Source organism: Pelobates fuscus, chromosome 5 (assembly GCF_036172605.1).
Source record: "Pelobates fuscus isolate aPelFus1 chromosome 5, aPelFus1.pri, whole genome shotgun sequence".
Taxonomy (NCBI): Eukaryota; Metazoa; Chordata; class Amphibia; order Anura; family Pelobatidae; genus Pelobates; species Pelobates fuscus.
Genome location: NC_086321.1, coordinates 149,728,185 through 149,748,737, shown reverse-complemented (window position 1 = coordinate 149,748,737; position 20,553 = coordinate 149,728,185). Strand labels below are relative to the sequence as shown.

The 20,553-nt window shown below is 40.2% G+C and overlaps 1 protein-coding gene across 1 annotated transcript; it reads left to right on the top strand.

The window, feature by feature from the left end:
* Positions 1 to 1,333: 1,333 nt before the first annotated feature.
* Positions 1,334 to 18,592, top strand: UBE2L3 (ubiquitin conjugating enzyme E2 L3). The gene is made up of 4 exons (XM_063454469.1): positions 1,334 to 1,436; positions 12,844 to 12,939; positions 15,013 to 15,199; positions 17,018 to 18,592. Exons 1-4 carry the CDS (start codon positions 1,410 to 1,412, stop codon positions 17,170 to 17,172), a joined length of 465 nt encoding a protein of 154 aa, XP_063310539.1. The 5' UTR covers positions 1,334 to 1,409; the 3' UTR covers positions 17,173 to 18,592.
* Positions 18,593 to 20,553: the final 1,961 nt, after the last annotated feature.

The following is a 20,553-nucleotide window of genomic DNA, read 5'->3' as shown; positions in this document are numbered from 1 at the left end:
CAGAGCCAGGAGGTAGGCATAACAGCCATAGGAAGTCTGAGTGACAGCTAGCATGCTGGGTGGGGCGGAGTCACGATGGGAGTATTTATATGAAGTGGCCCTCCCTCCCTCCCTGAATTTGGTTAGGTTAGATATTTTTTCCTGTTTTGGCCAGGTTAAATAGGGGATGGGGGGGAGGGGGAGGTAGATAGAGGAGGAAGTGGGCATCCTGAGGTTTAGTGTGGATTAGGCAGTGTTACACGTGGTTGGTAGGTTCGAGCCCGTCGGTGGCTCAGAACCTGGGGGTGTAGCGGTGTCTTGGTACACCCTACACTGAAACTTGTGGGTAGTGGTGTCTTGGTACACCTCTACAATCGATATGGTGGGTAGCGGTGTCTCGGTACACCCCTACAATTTAATCTGGTGGAAATGTGGTCATATTGGACAGCCAGTTTCTGTGTTAATGTTATTTAGATTGTTATATATTGTTATTATTGTGGGGTCATTGCCAGGGGTATGTTATGTATATGGGGGGAAGTTGACTTTATTAAGATTTGTTGGCAACGACCCCATTTGTTATTCCTTAATTATTTAATTAATAAAGCTGTGGACTAATATTTCCAACAGTATAACCTGTGTCCGTGTCTTAATGAGGATTAAGGTTAGCGCATATGCCAGCAAATCCGACTGTGCGCAAGTCAAGATAGGTTAGGGGAAACTAGAAAAGAAACACAAGGAAAAATTGAGGAATACAGATAGAATCACGCTAAGATGTGGAGACAGAATTGGGTGTTGGCCTTGAAAGCAGTTATCAAGGAATAGCCATCAAAGGTGTCCACTGCTTTTTTATTTTTAATCCCCTAACTACTCTGAGAAGTAAAGGAAGCCTAAAGGTCCTTACTGTTTTCATACAATCTGTATGGCAGCCCATCTAGCCTAGTCATAAAGGACAATTCCACTGCAGCACAATGCCTGCTTGTAACACTGGCACACACAGACTGCAGGAGGGTTTACTATCGCAATATACCTTAACAATATGACTCATCGCCTGGTAGCTTAGTAAATAGGTGGGATACTTCGCTCCCCAGCCCTGTGTGTGTGTTTTAATGAGGAGCCCCAGCCCAGGAAGCTCTCTCTTTATTGCAATGACCTCATGGTTATGGGCTGTCTGGTCCCAGTCACCAGCAGCCATCACTCTCTATATACTGACACGGTGTGATGGCTGACTGAGCCTCATGGTATTACAATAACTCTCTCTGTCCTCCATGCTGCTCTGGGTCTCAGCACACATTATGTCACCCTCCTGCTTTTAAAGTCCCCCCCCTTCTCTCCCCACCCCCCTCGGTTGCCCGGTGACCCAGCTCAGGCGCACCAGGAAGTGCCGGCCCTTTAGCCGCGATGCATTGTGGGGAAATCCACTCAGATCCAAGATGGCGGCCAGCAGGAGGCTGATGAAGGTAATGGGGGGAATAGGGCGGCTCTTTCATTCGGGCGGCGGGGGTCCGCGTGTCGCTCAGCCCGTTCCCCGCCTCGGGCCGGCTCTCACCCGGGATCTGACACCCGCTCACCCCGCGTGCGGGGCGCCCTCCGGGACTAGGCCGCAAATCCCCGGACTAACCCCGCGCCGCCCGCCGAGCCCGGCAACCCTTGGCCCCCGGGGCAGGAGGACGGCCGGGGAGCGGGGACTGACCGCCTGGTATCATAACGGGGGAGGGGGGCCGTGTGTAGACCGCTCCGGCCCGCTGTGAGTGGGGGCCACGGAGGGATTTAATGTCCGTGCAGGAGCCGCAGGTCAGCAATAACTAGAACAGCCATCCTGCCTCCTGCCCCGGCTACCAATGGGCTGCCGGGACCCCCTCCCCCCCCGGCTATCCCCGGGCTGCGAGGTCCCCCGCTATCCCCGGGCTGGCAGGGAGGGCATGGCCCGGGCACTGGGCGGCCGCATTGTTAGCTGGAGGATGCTGAGAGTGAATGGGAGCTCTCTGGGCGTGCAGTGTCACTGCAATCTGGCTCTGGGTTGATATTTCCTGGTGACAAACCTTCATTATAATATACAGTTTCGGCTTCCTCATTGAAACCCGGCTCTGTGTTCATAGTATCGGGGTGTTCTCTGCCAATACCTGGTGTGGGGGGTCATTACTTTATATTGATATATTTTGATATTCCTAGTAAGATAACTTCTTATGAAGGTTGGCAATTAAAGTAGTGGATGACTGAGTGTTTATACCAGTTACTCCGGTTTAGCTTTTATGTGCCTTAAAGTGTGTGAGCGGTGATCTGTAAAACTGCTTCAATGCAGGGAACCGAATTTAATTGATGTGGCCTGTAATGTTACAGATTCCTTGTAGTTTTGTTGTGATGGTTCTCATTGTCTATTTTATTTATTGGGCGATCTCCTGATGGTAATCTTGACACCACTTCCTGGATCACACTACTGCTTTAATGTTTTACCCATCACATACTCATTCCTTTTAGATGTTAACTCCCCATCCACTATCTCATTTTACAAATAGTCAAGCCAGTCCTTTACTGACAATGGCTCGTAAAATAATTAATGATGGGGGTAATTTCAGGCTTTGCCCACGGAGGAAGTTCTTGAATCTTTATGAAAAGACAAACTTTATGCACAATCCAAAAATGAGTTAGAATTTTTCACCCCTCCCACTGTTGTGGCAACAAAAAATACCAGTATATGTAGTGAAAAACCGATTACTGTCAATGTTTAAGTTTAGAAACTTAATGTCTCTAATATTGTAAGTCTAATACATTTGAACTGTATTATTATTGCCATTTATATAGCGCCAACATATTCTGTAGCGCTTTACATTATTATGAGAGGGGATTTAACTATAAATAGGACAATTACAAATAAACTTACAGGAACAATAGGTTGAAGAGGACCCTGCTCAATCGAGCTTACATTCTATAGGAGGTGGGGTGTAAAACACATTAGGACAGGAATTTGCAATCAAACTGTAGAAATTATATTTTAGTTGTCTGTCTTTGCCTTCATATTGTGATATGGATTATCTTGTGTAATCTCAAAAATGCATAGTGGATATCATGTCTGTTTAAGGTAAAAAGTGAACTCTGAGATATAGATAGATATATATATCTGAGTTCACTTTTTTATAGTTAACATATGTAGTTTATACAATGCACACCAGTCAAGCCATAAGACTTGCTTTTCCCACAGAAATCACAAATCTGCAGTGATGTTACTACCGCAAAGGATTCTAGGTGGGCATATGCAAATTGGTTCAACAAAGAATCACATTTTTTCCTCATTCCATTTTAAACATGGATTCCTTTGAGTCTGTGTTTGCTGTATACAACAGCTTTAATACACAACTAGGACAAAATGCAAAGCCAGTGAACCACTCATGGACAGCTGTTTCATTGTTAATGCAAATCATCAGCATAAGGTTGGTTATATATGTGTTTAACCTCTGGTTCGGTACCCAAAAAATGGTACACATGCTATCTCAGCAAGTCTCTAAGTGATTGTTAAACACATGTTAATGTGCCCTGGACAACAGCCTGCAACCGTTTATTTTAGTGGCTATGGCCTTCTCTTGGTAATGGCAACCTTTCGGACAGTGAGAAAAGTCCAACAAATGTATATTTCCCGGATATAGCCATGGCAGCACTACAGATGGGTTTAGCTTCCAAAATGGCTAGGAACACCTAATTAAAAAAATAAAAGGCGTTCCCCTACCCTTCAGTCTTTTTTTCCTGTCCACTTCACTTTGGACACAGAATGCTTTGCACCAACTTTTTCTTTTGTGACTTACTTGGGTCTTCTGTACCCCTGTCCTATGGGAAGTTCAGTGAGAAAAGTCCAACAAATGTACATTTAAGTATTCCTATCGCTGCCTGGTAATACCCGAGGCCACATTAGGTTCCAGTGCACAAGTGCTTTGTGCAAGAAACACATATGGAGGTTTGATCATGTAAAATTATCCCTTTTATTCCTGTTAATGTTGGGGGGTGTTATATATATATATATATATATATATATATATATAATTATTATTATTATTTTTTTTCATAAACTACTTTAGTTGTAGACCTTCTTTACTTAGGGTTTTTTCTGTTGGCTTCAGTTTTGTTTGCATATAGGGCTCACTGCCCAAGCATTGCCTGTATAAAATTAGGTGGGGTTGCATCAAAGTGATGGAGGTAGTTGGAAAAGGCTGTGTTAGCCAAGAATGTATGTCAAGTTGATTGGCAGCCCTTCTAGCCAACCAGCCTGGACTGCTTGCATGCACAAAGTGACCATGTTTTAATGGATTGATAGCCCCAGTGCTGTCTCCAGGTTCCCGATTTGGTACTGTTCCTCTGGATATAGGACTCTAGATAATAATGGCCATTTTATTTTCCTCTTCTTCTTTTTTTTTAATAATATATACTAAAGGGCACTTATTCCACGGAGAATCATTTTGTACACCTCAAGGAGTAGTTAAAGGAACACTATAGTCACCTAAATTACTTTAGCTAAATAAAGCAGTTTTGGTGTATAGATCATTGCCCTGCAATTTTACTGCTCAATTCACTGTGATTTAGGAGTCAAATAGCTTTGTTTCTGTTTATGCAGCCCTAGCCACACCTCCCCTGGCTATGATTGACAGAGCCTGCATGAAAAAAAAACTGGTTTCACTTTCAAACAGATGTAATTTACCTTAAATAATTGTATCTCAATCTCTAAATTAAACTTTAATCTCATACAGGAGGCTCTTGCAGGGTCTAGCAAGCTATTAACATAGCAGGGGATAAGAAAATCTTAATTAAACAGAACTTGCAATAAAGAGAGCCTAAAAAGGGCTCTCTTTACAGGAAGTGTTTTATGGAAGGCTGTGCAAGTCACATGCAGGGAGATGTGACTAGGGTTCATAAACAAAGGGATTTAACTCCTAAATGGCAGAGGATTGAGCAGTGAGGCTGCAGGGGCGTGTTCTATACATCAAAACTGCTTCCTTAAGCTAAAGTTGTTCAGGTGACTATAGTGTCCCTTTAAGGTCTCTCTGCTTCTCCCGATCTTCACATATCTCCACTGGTAGCCTAGTACATATTGTTTAAGCCCTTACAGAGTTTATTAGACATAAATGTAATCTTTCGTAAGAAAGTTGTATACCACGTTTCAATGTGCATTGGTTAGCTTATGATCTCTTGCATTATTAGCTTCATTCTTGCTCTTCAATGACAAACTAATTTTGTCTTAACTGCGGTTCATGTACAAAGAAATTGTCATAGAACTTTCATTAGAATACTGAGAAAAGGCTGTACATGCTAAAGTTCAAGTGGATTTTGATATTCTTTTTATGTTAAAAAAATATGCATGAAGTATACTTGATTAGAAGCATTCTTAAACCTTTTTTGCTAAACGTCTTTTAACCAAGCAACTCTTAACTTGATGATAAAGGCAATCATTGTTAATCCTATTTGAAGATTAATCTGATCTCCTCCCACCTAACCCCAACACACGCACACATTTTATGACTGTTGTAAGTTTAATTACTCTATTTTAACTCCTAGATTATTTACATTTAACCTAATGCCAGAATGACTGATGTGTGTTCCAGTCATCTTGCACCTTGCAGATAGTGCAAGATGAGATTACAATTTATGCTTCGAATACTGTAGTCAAATATTTCCTCACATGATTTAGTCTAGAAGGAACCTAAAAGTTTCATAACCTAAATGTGAATTTAAATATTAATGTTTCCACCAGTTTTTCTTTTACTCCCAAATTGAAAGCAGATTTGGTACACGTTGGACTGGTCATGTCTGCCAAAGAGGTGTTCGTCCAACTGGTTATTCAAGAGCTGTATTTTTGACAAAGTTTTAGGATTTATCAAACATGTAATCATATATTGTGTTTTACCACCAAGTGTTGTGTGATGCTTGATTACAAGGCCTTTAAAAACATGATTTAATTTCATGTCGCTATCAATACGTACATGGGATAATAGTAGTAGCGTAATTTGGCAATGTTAGTGTCCAGTTTTACACTTGGCAATTTCATAACTGTCTCAAAAATATCATGGTTTTGTACCGCAGACACTTATTTCGGGTTACTTTGTGCATAAACCAAAATATTTTTGCTTCTCTAACTGTATGTTTTATCAATTGCAGCATTTTTGTCTAATGGATGTCTGTTATATGTGTAAGATGGACAGGTATTTAAAATGACACTGTAAACACAAAGCAACTTTAGCCTGAATTAATTTTTGTTTTGGTGCATGGATCACTCTCCTGCAATCTGCTTAACTGTCTGCCCTTTACAAGTTATGCACTATTATTTCGACAGCCATAGCTATGCCTCCATTGGCTGTGGCTTTCACAGCTTCCCTACACACTTCTTTAAAAGTGTTCATTTTCAGACCTATCTAAGCAGAGTGTGTTGACTTTAGAATTTCTTGTCTATTGCTCCGTTAATTGCCTGCTAGCGGAAATAATCTCCTTTGTGAGATTAGATAAAGAAGAAATCAAATCTTCACAGGAAGAAACTCTTATTCTTTGAAACCATTAGTCTTGCGATACTATCAGAGAAGCTCATTTTGGGAACTGTTCCACAGTGTCAGTACTTTTATTCATACAATTTTTAATAGATCCAGTATTATTTTAGTAAACTAATCTCTACATATTTTTGTTTTCATAGCTTCCAAGTGTGCTCACTGTCTCCATAATGCTTCTTTATGAGAAGTATTCAGTTGGGACACTGCCTAGCATGAGCAAGAAATGTAACTTTGCAAAAAAAAAAAGAGGGTGGGTGGGTCAGCTTAGCTACAGAGCCTACAAATGATGCATTATTTTAATGACTTAGAAAAAAAAATTAAAATAAAAAATATGAACCAGGCGGTTTAATGTTAAAAAAAAAGCTTATTTTTTTTGCTGTACATTTTCACTTTAAACAACTGTAGGAATCCCCTTTTATATAATGATTTCACCACATGCGCAAAAACACTACTTTGCAGTATTTGGATCCAGGTCCTGGAGTTAAAGTTCAGTGATTACAAACAATTCCTTCTGATACTGTTCATGTTCCATAAAACCATTATTGTTAATAAAACCTTATTCTTAAGAAATCCTCTGCAACACTAGTGCATGCATCCTATGTGGCCAAGTCTCTGGGTAAAAGAGTTAAAGGGGTCTAATATCACAGTGCAGTAATTTTTATCCTGGACCAAAGAGAACAGTGTTACCTCAGATTTAACCACCTGGTTCTTTCATTGTCGGACAACTATACATTTTAAGATTCCCATTTGAAGGCTGCTCAAAAGGGCTACATACAATGCCCATATTGTAGAACAGTGACAGGATGTCACCCATATAAATATTCTCAAAGCAGGTCAGGTGTCTGAACAGAAAATTCATAGCACTCTATTAAAGTAGGCAAATGTCTTCAAGGAAGGGAGTTCTGTCCACGAGGTAAAGGCTGCATCTGTTTGTTTGCGGTGTTAAATAATTTTTATTAATCTTATTGAATTCTGTTCTTTGGAAGAATTCATATTGGCTTTGTCAGTACCATCAAGACATGAAAATGGATAATCTAACTAGTACATACTCACAGAACAAGGAGAGAAATGGTGCAAAATAAGTGCAGAATAAGGTAGTCTAAGAGCCTGACATTTGTTAAATAGAATGCTGGGTATGTAGAAGATCACGGTGGCTCCAAATATCCTCTTGTGGTGTTTATATAAGCTAGCTTATAGACCTTTTTATAGGTGCAATATGAAGTTGTCTATATATTGAGCTCTTTCTATGTGGTTTGAAAGAAGAACATTACTCATATACTTGGGAAACCATGAGATCCAGTTATGTACCTATAGGTGGAATATCAGAGACATGTCAACTTACCATAGTTTTTTCAGCTCTCGTGGATCATGGTGTCTCCAAAAAATATTAGGGTTTTTCATACAGCTTCCAGATGTGTTAATCTCTTGATACACAACTAGTTCCTTTGCAAATGGCTGCATTGTTTCTTCTGATTGAGCATCCTAATGTTCCCTTTTAGATGTGAATGGCTAAGAGAGGGGGCTTTTCAGATGGATTTTGCTGGCCTTCCTTAGCCAGTATACTCTGTAGAGCATCTGGTCCCCAACATGTCACTTTATTTTAATTGAAGTGCCTGTTCTTTTCGTCATAACTTAAAACCAGTTTCAATGGCAAATACAATATGGAGTAGGAGAGACAGTAGTACTATTACTAGCATTCTCAAAGATAAGTATTTGCAATCTTCTCAAATGTGTTTTTTTTATTTAATTTGTCATTTTTTTAAAAACATATTTCACTCCAGAAGATGTGTATAGCCACACATTACCAATGGCAGTGAAGCAGGTCAACTGTTCGTTTTACTTTAAAAATAAAATACCCTGTACCTTGTGCTTTATGTATTTTAGAAGAAATAGAAGGGAAAATAACTGAATAAGCTACAGGAAGAAAATAATTAAATGAGGGAAGGAAAGTATGCCATGACTTAGCTGCTTTAACAACCATAGATCTCTGAATGAAGGCACACTCAGCTGCTGTTTACATGCACAGGGGAAGCGGTTATAGAGCGTGACTACTCAGTATGTAAGAACCCTTTTTATTTAAGAACAGAACTATATTATTATTTTATAATATATTTAGAGCTCCATCAGATTCTGTAGCGCTGTACAATATGAACCACATCAGTTGTTGACAGATGTGTAAAATTCAGCCCAGAAGCCACTCTTTATTTTTGTAATTTTTTTTTTTACATTTTTATGCATAGCATCAATACAGACAGGCTCGGGGTGCCCCAACAGCAATCCTCAAGCGCGTGGTCATGCATAACATTAGGAGCAAAAGAGAAATCATGCACATTTTAAAACATATTATAGTACTTGTCTAGCTGGGAGGCATATGAGTGGAAGTATAAGCAAGCATGATACTAATACAACGATATAGACTTCACGTGATAGACATTTGTATGACAGCGCTGTAAGAAGTAGGAAGATTAATGCTTCAGTGGGGCTTGCTTAGAGTGCGTACTCTGACAGCATAAGATGCCTCTGTATGTGAAGGAGACTGAAATAAACATGCTTAACTGAATTAAAAAAACGAATAACAGGAGTCGCACTAAGCTGGAGCTCCAAGACCCAAAAGGGAAAAACTAGGAATAATACCCAAACGGCATACCCCCCCAAAACAAAGACCCTCTATGCGTCCCCAACCACATGGGACGCAAAACAAAGAAAATTACCGCAGAAAACCCCACCCCGGACTCACAATAGGGGACATGTGGAGGCAAGCGCATGGCGGCGCTCCACGGAGGCTGCTCAAACTTCTCCGATGACATGTCTGGTGAAGAATACTCACCTGCTCCAGCACCGGGAATACTTTCACAGCCCAATAAATCTACACCGGACTCCACTCCGGTAACTATGCTGATCCTGAAGCAACTGCTTGCAGAACTTCAAACTAGCATGCAAAAGGATATCATGGCGCTGAGGGGAGACCTGAGGGGCCTGACAACCCGCATGGGCCCCCTCGAAAACGCTTCCACAAATAACACCCGGGATATTGGCGAGCTCCGAAAGACCGTGAGTGACCTGCAGCTACATCAACGGAACACGGCACACTGCATGGCAGAACAGGAAGATGCCAGAAGGCGCAACAACCTTAAGCTGAGGGGTATCTCTGAGGCGATACCTGCAGCGGCATTACCACAGCTCATCAAACGCCTGCTCATGAGTATATTGCCGCCTACTCAAGCCGAAAGAATCACCTCTTCAGGATCCCCATCCCACCCAAAGCGCCAACTACAGCCACCAGGGATGTAATTATAGCCTTCAGCACAAGACAAGGCGGCAATCCTCACTGCCCTGCGGGGGAAAACGCCACTCCAATTTGAGGACATGACACTGAACTTTTTTGCAGACCTATCAAGCGACACCCTGGCATGGCGGCGATCCCTCAGGCCACTCACCACTCTCCTACGACAACACAACCTCCAATATCGATGGCGGCCTACCCACACACTGGCCATTCACCAGGGGACAGACTCCCACCAGATCCGTGACATGGGCGAAGCAGCACAGCTGCTGCAGGCCTTGGGCCTACCACGAGACTCTCTCACACCGACGAACCAGCAGAGCACAACATCCCCAAACCACTCCTAGGACCCGTCCCGAATAACCCCATTTGTGCCACAGGTGCTAACACCCGACCCCTATGCAACAGTCACCACATGAACGAAGACTGGCGGAAATATATCCAAAACGGGACGCAGTGACTGCTACCATTTGGATAAGCAACCCACCTAACACAGGCCCTATTATTGTTTACTTGCTTTCTATTTAGTTTTTATCTTTCTTTCTTTCAGAAGCTCAGTTATATTGCTTAATCAGATTGTTACTAGGATTGTTTTGCGATATATATGTTCAAACTATGTTCAGCCTAGGTTCCCGAGCAGGTTATTATTTTCAAAGCAAAGACTATAATCTATATTTTACTCACTTTCTACTAATGCGTCTCACAATTGCCGATGTAACCATTTTACTCGCAGCGCACTCTCTTACGTGTACATGTTTTAAAACAAAAATGTGCAGCTATCTTGAAGATCTAGCATGTAACCAACCAAATATTAGCCTAACAATACCAACCGTATTGCACTTGGCGTACACCTGAAAAAGCAAACCCATAAGTAATTACAGTCATGTATTGTCTAGCGTGTTACACCACATTTAACTGCTATATAAGCAAGCCTATTCATGTTTTGCCCATTCTCCATAGTATTCACAGTAAAGTACTATCAAACATGTTACTCTATACTTAGCTAATAATACCCTTTAAATAGAAAAAATGTGCACATGTCATTCTGTACCCCAATGTTTCATATGTTGATGGCAAAAGGGAGTGGATTGCCTTTGGGGCACCACAAACCCGATTAAGCCTAAAAGCACGAAAACTAAAGAATTTATTAAAATTCACCCTATACATCCCTGTACACTTAGTTACAGGTCACGCAGCACCACAGGCAACATGTACCATTAATGTCCAGTTACTATTTTTGCAACTTGTTTTTTGTGTTTTTTTTTTTCTTGTTCAATACCAAGCTACAAACTTAAATGTAGATAACGTAGCCATATAGCTAACTAGTCTAGCATGTTTGTTGCAAACTAGCGAGGTCTCACAACCAGTCTTTTTCCAGGGGCTGAACAAAAATGTTACTGTTTAAACTGCTAAACTTCGCAATGAAAATCTTGGTACTACTTATTGTCTTATATAAACGGAATCTATGCTGCTTTTTTAACCTAAACTGTCAACTTCCTCACCAAAAATTGTGCAAGATCTACTGTTTACCCTTTTGTTTTCACTGTGTATACTACGCTAGAGGGATGCCTTTGGGGTACCTCTTAAGCATTTGTTACCATCGTACGCACTACAAAAATAAAGAATAAAAAAAACCCCAAAAAAACGAATAACAGGATGGTATACTTTAGGGTTTGACCGATTATCGGTCTGGCCGATATCATCGGCTGATATTCAGGAAGGAGGAAGGATCTGCCGCGGGGGACTCCCTGGGATCCCAGGTGAGTCCCCCCAACCGCGATCGCCGGCGACCGGGTAAGTAACAAAAAACTGGAGGGCGTACTATTACGCCCTGCGGCGCTTAGAATAGGGCGTAATAGTACGCCCTACAGTTTTAAGGGGTTAAGTAATATTGGAACATAAAAATTAAATAAATAAACCTGTTCGGTTAACAGTAGCTTGTGTAGAAATATTTTTTTTGTTTAATTTATTTATTTTTTAAACGGTAAATGTACAGGTTATCGGCTATTGGCCTGAACGTTCACAGATTATCGGTATCGTCTCTAAAAAAATAAATAAACATAGGTCGATGTTTTAATTTAATCAAACAACTGCCCTGGTCAACTTTAAGTGTTGTATTTCCACTTCACAATAATATCTCCGTTTGTAAGAGGTAGTCAGAACAGCGCTGCAGTGTGGAGAAGCCATGCAGCTATGCACGACCCCTGTACCATGCATAATACCCACAGGGTTACTCTAAATTTAAAATAAATGACAGAGAATTAGGCAGTGAGACTGCAGATGCATGATCTATACACTAAAACTGCAGTAAGTCAGAATGGTTTTGGTGCCTATTGTGTGTGCTACTCATTGTTGTCACTTTGATACTTTTTTTAGTGTCTGGTTTCTAAGTAAGATACTTACACTCCCCCCATGGAGTTTAAAATATGATTTTACTTACCGTTTCTCCCTCGCCATGGCTGAGATCATAAATTAGAAAGCTTTGGGACGTTATTGGGCATGCTTGGCAAAACGCAGCGTTGCGCCAATCAGGTTCTCCTCATAGAGGTGCATTGAGTCAATGCATCTCTGTGGGGATAATTGCGCATCTCTGCTGAACGTAGGTGCAACAAATCTTGATAGAATCACCTTTAACTGCAACTTTGACTGTTCATTTTTTAAGGCACTGCATATGCACTTTTTAGTAGTTTAGTAGTTTTTTTTCTGTATTTTTGTTTCAAGGTTTGCTAATCAAATGTATATTGAAATGAATTGCCCCTACCCATATACATGTTGTTGTGCCCTTTTTTTGCATCAATGTACGTCATTCTGGCAACTCCAGATCGTGCTGCTTGCGACCATCCTCTCTGTGTTTAGTTTTGAACCTATTGTGATGTCACACTTCATGAGGAGATTGTGTGTGGGAGAGAGATGGTTTAGGGGTCGTAATACTGTGTTCTTCTATAAGGTAATTCCCATTGCTCTTTAGAGTGCCCTGGGAAAAAAAAGGGACAAGCATGACTGACAGGTGTTAAAATTCTTCTTTAGCTGAACAGACCAATCATTTATCATTTTACTTTCCAGGAGCTTGAAGAGATCCGCAGATCTGGGTTGAGAAGTTTCCGTAACATACAGGTGGATGAAGCCAATTTATTGACCTGGCAGGGACTCATCGTTCCAGTGAGTATAACATTGGCATTGAGGACTTTGTTGAATGATGCAGGCGTCTGTTTAATTATTTTTAATTCTCCCCCCCTCCTCACCCCCCCAAGTTTCCAATCACAATGCAGATAAAATTCAGAAATTATTAAACACCTTTTGTTTTATTTACTTGCCTGTATTCAGACATAATAACTTGACTAGCTCAATCTTCACCATATCTGTGGAGAATATTAATGTTAAATGGATGTTGAGTAATATTGACCACAGGCTCAAAAGGGTCTACGCTGCTTGCCAGGGCTAAAATGTACTCACCACTACAAACATCCTCTTGCAGCGTGACCATGGGAAGTTGCTAAAGTAGTAGCTGCTCTCAGGCCAAATGGCCAACAATTCTTAGCATATGGTTGCACATTTGGAGCTGCAGGGTGCCTTGTGCAGTTTCCTGTGGACTCCATATTTGTTGTCTTTACCACAAAGGCCAGGAACACAAAAAAGGATTTCCCGCCAGGCATTGTTTGATAAATTGCATATGGCCAGAAGAACCAGAAGACAAAGGAAGTGGGTTTTAGAGGCCTTTAGCTCATTACCTATTCTCAAAGCATGCAATTGCCTGATCCCCTGGAGTAACACCGTTTCTAATGTCAACAAACATCACCCAAGTGGCCACTGTTACAAAAACGTGGTAGGCTCCCTCAAACAGCACTAAACATACTCACAGGCATTGGTGGTCCATATAACACTCATTGAGGCGGAGTTCCAATATGCCCATGGCTAGTGGGTGTGTTGAAATGTTGTCTGTATATACTTTGCATTGTTTAGCTGATATCCGCCAGTCACAGAACAGCAGGAAGTGCAACATGTGCCCAGTGCACTTTTATTTTCTTACAGGATACCATATATAGCTCAAAGAAAGGTCCGTAATAACAGGCAGACATTATTTAGATAACTGTAAAATTGGTAGTACTAGGAGTTAACTGATGATTGGTTCCATAAGAAAACACTGAAAAGTTTGGGATGGAGGGGTTGTGTTTTTTTTATTTATTTATTTATTTATTTTTATCGCAAAGCTATCGCTAGCAGAGACATTTGTATTTCTTCAAGTGGACAGTCTGCTCGAGCAGTTGGGCTGTAGATGTTTCATGAAGATTATCACATCCCCTACTGTTCACTCAGAACAACTCAAGTTTCAGTGTATCAGATGGTTCTCAATTTATTAAGTATAAAGCATATCATTCCTATGAATAGCAGTTTCATTGTGCATGTTTGTTTCTCCTTTACTGCTCACGTTGCTGGGATATTATTGTGAATCATAAAAATCATTAATAAAACATCATGTACCATATCAATACCTTTGAAAAATGCAATTTTGAGAGGATGCAGCTAAAGAGGTGGTATATGGCATGTCATCTTCAGGAACCCAAGAATTTTATTTTTTTAAATGATTTTACAGTCTGGTATATTTTTACTTTCACACTATTTTGAGTGATTTTGCATCAGAATACAGTTGACCCAAGGTTACGCTCACTGAGTGCTGCTGCACGATCACGGAGCTTAACACAGGTAACAACTGTTATAGCTGTCTTGAAAAATACACCGTAACATTTAGCAGTTGTGAGCACTGCTGGTTCAGCCACAGCAGCAGTAAATATTTCTGTTAGTTTCTGGCTGGTGACACGCAGCAGTCTGGCAGTTGAGGGTGATCTTGTGTCCTATGTCAGTTTGTTCTGACCAAGGTCACTTAGACTTGCTGTGCAGGCAGGGGGAAAGGGAGTTAGAAGAAAATAAATTCGATATATATACATCTAATTTATTTTTATGTGTGTATATATAATATAAATAACCCCCCATCCTTATTATAGGACTATAAAATGCCACAAAACCTTAAAAATGTGAGTTTTTCATTTAACCTTTTGACTGGTGTCTTCTATTCACATTTACCGTTGTTGTCTTAATTGCAAAGTACACTGAAATCTCACATCCATAAAACCCTTGCATTACTAGCTGACAACATACCGACTCTTTCAATTCATGTATGAGTCTGCTTAAGCAATGCATATATTCTGAATCTCACAATGTCGTGTGTCACTCTAGGACAATCCTCCATATGACAAAGGTGCTTTCCGGATTGAAATTAATTTCCCAGCAGAGTACCCGTTCAAGCCACCTAAGATTACATTCAAAACAAAGATATACCATCCAAACATTGATGAGAAGGGCCAGGTATGCCTGCCAGTGATCAGCGCTGAAAACTGGAAACCAGCAACCAAAACTGACCAAGGTAAGACTAATGGATATGCTGTAAAGATGTAAGAACTGTCCATGGTTGTTAAAAGTACTTAGAATTCTGGAAGCCTATGCTACCATCTTCCATTTATAGTCAATAAGTTCACTGATCAGCCACAACATTAAAACCACCCCCCTCATGCTGCCAAAACAGCTCTGATGCGTCAAGGCATAGACTCCACAAGACGTCTGAATGTGTTCTATGGTATCTGGCACCATGACATTAGAAGCATATTTATTGCAAGGTGGGGCCTCCATAGATTGGTTTTGTTTTTCCAGCACATGCAACAGATCAGTCGGACTAAGATCAGGGAAATTGAAAAGTCAAGGCAACCCTTTTTCCATTGTTACATGGTGCTCATTGTACCCATTGATGGTGTTTTCAGTGGTGGACAGGGATCATTATGGACAATCTAACTCAGGCTTCCCCAAACTCCGGCCCTTCAGATGTTGCCGAAATACAACTCCCATGATTCTCAGCCTATCTAGTTCATTCATAGAATCATGGGAGTCGCCAGAGGGCCGGAGTTTGGGGAAGCCTGCTCTAACTGGTTTGCAGCTCTATACGCAGCAAACTTCGATGCATTCTGTGTTCAGACACCTTTCTATTGTGGCCATTTTTACGTTTTCCTGCAAGTTGAGCTACAGTAGCTCTTCTGTGTGATCTGACCAAATGCATCAATTTGAGCTACAGTAGCTCTTCTGTGTGATCTGACCAAATGCATCAATTTGAGCTACAGTAGCTCATCTGCCTTCACTCCCCAAGGTGCATCAATGAGCCTTGGATGCCCCTGACGCAGGTTCACTGGTTGTACTTCCTTTTACGACTTTTTGTAGATTCTAACGCTGCATACCAGGAACACCCAGCAAGATTTGCCATTCGGGAGATGCACTGACTCAGTCGTCTAGCCGTCACTATTTGGACCTTGTCAAAGTCACCTGTTTTTTTTTTTACTTGCCCTTTTTTTGATGCATTGTGTGTTTTTACAGTTTTCGATCAATTTGAGCTACAGTAGCTCTTCTGTTTGATTGCAACAGATGGCTAGCTTTCACTCCCCACATGCACCAATGAGCCTTGGGCGCCCCTGTATGTTCACCAGTTGTACTTTCTTGCACGTGGGATTCAAGAACAGACTGTTCACTTGCTGTCTGATCTATCCCACTTCTTGACAGGTTCCATTGTAACAATATAATCAATGTCAGTGGTTTTAATGTTCAGGCTGATCATTGTAAATGGATAAATCAATCACTGTGTACTCTGGAATTTTATTGCTTAAATATCCTGTATTCCATTTTACTACAACTGTAGTAAAAAATAAAACTTTAAAACATTGCAATTCCTGCAACAGTGAGTGTTCGTTTTGTTTTCCTCAGATTGTGATTGTGAATTAACCCATTTCCCCAAATAGAACACTCAACGTGGCCTATGTTTTCGGTTTAATCATGCTCTTCTAGACTCTGCTCTCTTAGAATATTCGTGAGGATTTTGTTCGATTTGATCCTGCACATTTTAAAAATGTTTTACAAAAGTTAATCCATATACTAAATTATTATATTTGTAGTTATGTTGATGTGCTATATTTGATTTCTAAGTGCAGTGGGTATATATACAGTTTAAGCCCTGTTTCATGTTCTGCAACCAGTCTTTGGATTGTGCTAAAAGTCTTGGGCCCAGATTGATAATGATCGAGTGACTGTTTTAATGAATTTGCATCTCTCTGGCAAGTAGGAGTGATTGGAATGTTTAATATCAGTCAAATTTGTACATTGCAAAAATGAACTTCCTTCACTTATACTGTGTTTCTTGTCTTAGTCATCCAGTCTCTAATTGCCCTGGTCAACGACCCTCAACCAGAGCACCCACTGCGTGCAGATCTAGCCGAAGAATACTCAAAGGACCGTAAAAAATTCTGTAAGAATGCCGAAGAGTTTACAAAGAAATATGGAGAAAAGCGACCAGTGGACTAGATATCTGGGGCCAAGTGCCAGTGGGAAAAAAACACACACAAAAAAACACAAACCAACATGATTTCAAAAAGCGCAACTGAAGAATTGGAGTCAGTGAGTTCAGAATTCCCTCCATCTCCCCAACATGAAAAGAAACACGAGGCAGGACTTCGAGGGAACGTGGAACAGTGTCAGAGTCAACCTCGCAGCTTCTGCTATGCTCTCAGTCAAACTGTTAACTAGATAAACTTGTAAAGAGGAAGATTAAAAAAAAAAAAAATGTATGAAATTGGGAGTATGGTTCTGCTCTCTGTGTTTAAAAACAACCCCCACCAAATTAGTTTACTACTTTGCCATACTAAAACTACCGAAAAAATGTTCTACATTTCTGTTTTTCTTATTGAACATTTTCCATGCAAAAAAAAAAAAAACAACTTAATGATCTTCTTTAGGGTTTCTCGGTAGGTTTGCTAAAAAATATATCTATCTATATAAATATATAATTTTTGTCATTTTTCATCACCTACTATATTTTGGACACTCCTTGACAAGGTCCTATATGATTTTAGTCTATCAGTATGCCTCCCACAGTAACCTCTTTTGTACCAGGGATGGGTCACAGACCTGACATTAAAGGGTTTACTCAGCTGTCCCATACAGACCGCTTCACGGGGAGGGTATAGTTTGAACGTTTGGCTCTTAGGTTTCCTTTCTATCAATGTTGCACTGTGCTTTGTGGGACTCGGTAAGTTCTCCTTCAGTTTGTAACATAAAATAATAAAAATAAAAAACTGAAAAAAAAAAACAAAAAAAATCTCAAATTGCTGGAATGAGCCCATTTTTAAGTATCACAGATAATGTTTTATGCAAGAGTATATCAGCTTGACTGCTTGAGACTGAATCTTTCTGGTGTTTTCTTCTAATTTGTCAATATTTGTGCACTGTAAAGGAAAAGTTCAAACAATATAATTTGGTAATGCCTATTGTTATTCGTAGAATTGGTGGTTTCCTTTAAGGACTATTCCACACCCATAAAGCACTTCATGAGTGAGAAAAATTCTATTTGAAGGGCACTTCTCATAAAAATCTGCACTTTAAACATACCCTGTGCCCCCCAGCTGTCAGTCAAACAACCATGGAGGTTTACTTCTGTTGGCTTCATCTACTGCCTCTACCTGCGTTCTTACTCCGAGACATCAGATCAGTAGTCTTTCAAAACCCTGTGCAGTGCGCCTGCAACCAGACACGTGCAGTGGGGGATCGCTTCAGAGGTTTCTCATTGAGAAGCCTCTGGCTATTTCATGTGAAGAGGCTGAAAAGGTGTAGACTTGCAAAGGCTGCAATTCATAAGGACTACAGCTTGTGCAAGCTCTTTTAAGATCTAACCCAATGAATACATGCATTTATTAATTTGAGTATATCTACTAAACAGGGATTTTATTATTTATTTTCTTAAGGGAGAGGATGTGATTCCAGCAAAACAACTTTTCGGATATACATTCGCTGACCAGTGCAATGTAAAGGACACTCCAGGGAGGCGTTTCTTACTGACAGTCAGCTGATCACATACCTCCTCAATCTTTATATGGGAGAACTGATGTGTATGACCTAACTTGTCCTACTTGCTCACTTTTCCAATATGAATTTCCTGTAACGTTAATTCAACTCTAAAATGTTTGTTTACTTGTACACGTACTTTTTTTTTTTAACCCCCTTTGTATCACTGCTTGTGGCTGAATTGCTCAAGTGGCAATACAAAGATCCTAAATAATCTGAATATCTTCGTCAGAGTACTATGGTAAAAGTGGTGTATTTTCATTCATCAGTCATTCACTAAACTTGGCATTGTAGGGAATTATATCTGATAAAGATATACCTATATCACACATACAGTCACTTTAGATTCCAACCCACACTCTTTGTGTTCCAGTAGCAATGACTATTCTGTTCATACAGTGCTTTCTAACCAAAATAGGCAAGTGGATTTGTGTGAGCTTAGATAGACCTAGCTGTTTGGATAGATCATATAGGTGGATTCAGATCCGTTCTCTGCTCCAAATACTGTATTAAGCAGCAGGACCTTGTTAAAATCCAAAGAAATGTGGATTTAGGTCTTATGCAATCTGTAAAAATGTAATGTTACTCCTGTGAATATGGTGTGTGTCTGAGTTAAATAGATAGCTGTGAGAAAGTATGCACTGTATTTAGTCCTCAGTGAAACCAAATCCAAATTGTGATTCTATAACTCTTTCTTTCCATTTGGCCATTCGGGTGTTGTGCAGGACACCAACTGATTTGACCGTTTTTCAGTGTAGAGGTTGTCGCCCTGAAATACATATATTTTTTAATTTTATTAAATATAATATAAAATCAATATCATAAAGCTCTAGTTTCTCTCTATATGTCTGATGTATGTGCTGCTAGAAATTAAGGTCTTCTCAGTTGAGTTTTAGTTCCCAATCAGCATTCCTTTGTGCAGGAAAGAGAAAATGCTGTTTTTAAATGCCTCATGGTGCCATAATTTCACTGTGCCCAGGAAGGCTAGGATAGGCAGAAATATTTGTGTATAATCTTATGAACAGATAAAAAAAAAATTAAATCAACATAAGCTATTACCAATTTTCTTTTTATGGTACTGCTTTAATGCTTTTATCTTAATATGGAGATGCAAAGAATTGTTTCTGAATGGGCTGCATACCACTAACCATGAAGTCGTGGTCCACAGCTGACTAACAGACTGAGTGATAAGCGGAAACAGCGTGATGTCCGTACATAACTAGGTCAGGGTTGCTGCCAGTACAAAGGAAGAACTTGGTAACAGTGATGCTGAGTGTGGTTACTAAACCTCTTGCACAGAGTTGCTAAATCATCTGTCTCTGAGTTGGACTTGTGTGTTATAGGGCTGAAAAGCCACCTATTACAAAAATTGGCATACATTTTATTTGGGCAAAACACCATGTGTATTTACTATGGGATATTTTGGGGCAAAGTCCTAAAAGTGGAAAAGTCTCCAAAAAAATAATTTACGGGAATGTATCGGCTGGGGGGGGGGAGGGGGGGAGGAGAGATACTAGTTTCCTTTTTCAAGTTCACCGTCAAGAGAAAAATAAAGTATCCCTTTGAATTTTTACATATCCGAACACACTAACAATCATCGGTTCCTTAGCAGGTCGTAAAATTAGGTAAATACAACATCAGATAAACAACAACAAATGGCATATTACACCGTGTCATAATTTAAAGAATCCATGTGTGGAAAAACTAAGTACATCTTATGATTCAATAGCTCATAGAACCACCTTTAGCAGCAATAACTTGAAGTAATCGTTTCATGTATGACTATCAATCTCACATTGTTGTGAAGGATTTTTAGTGCACTCTTTACAACTATTTTTCATTTCA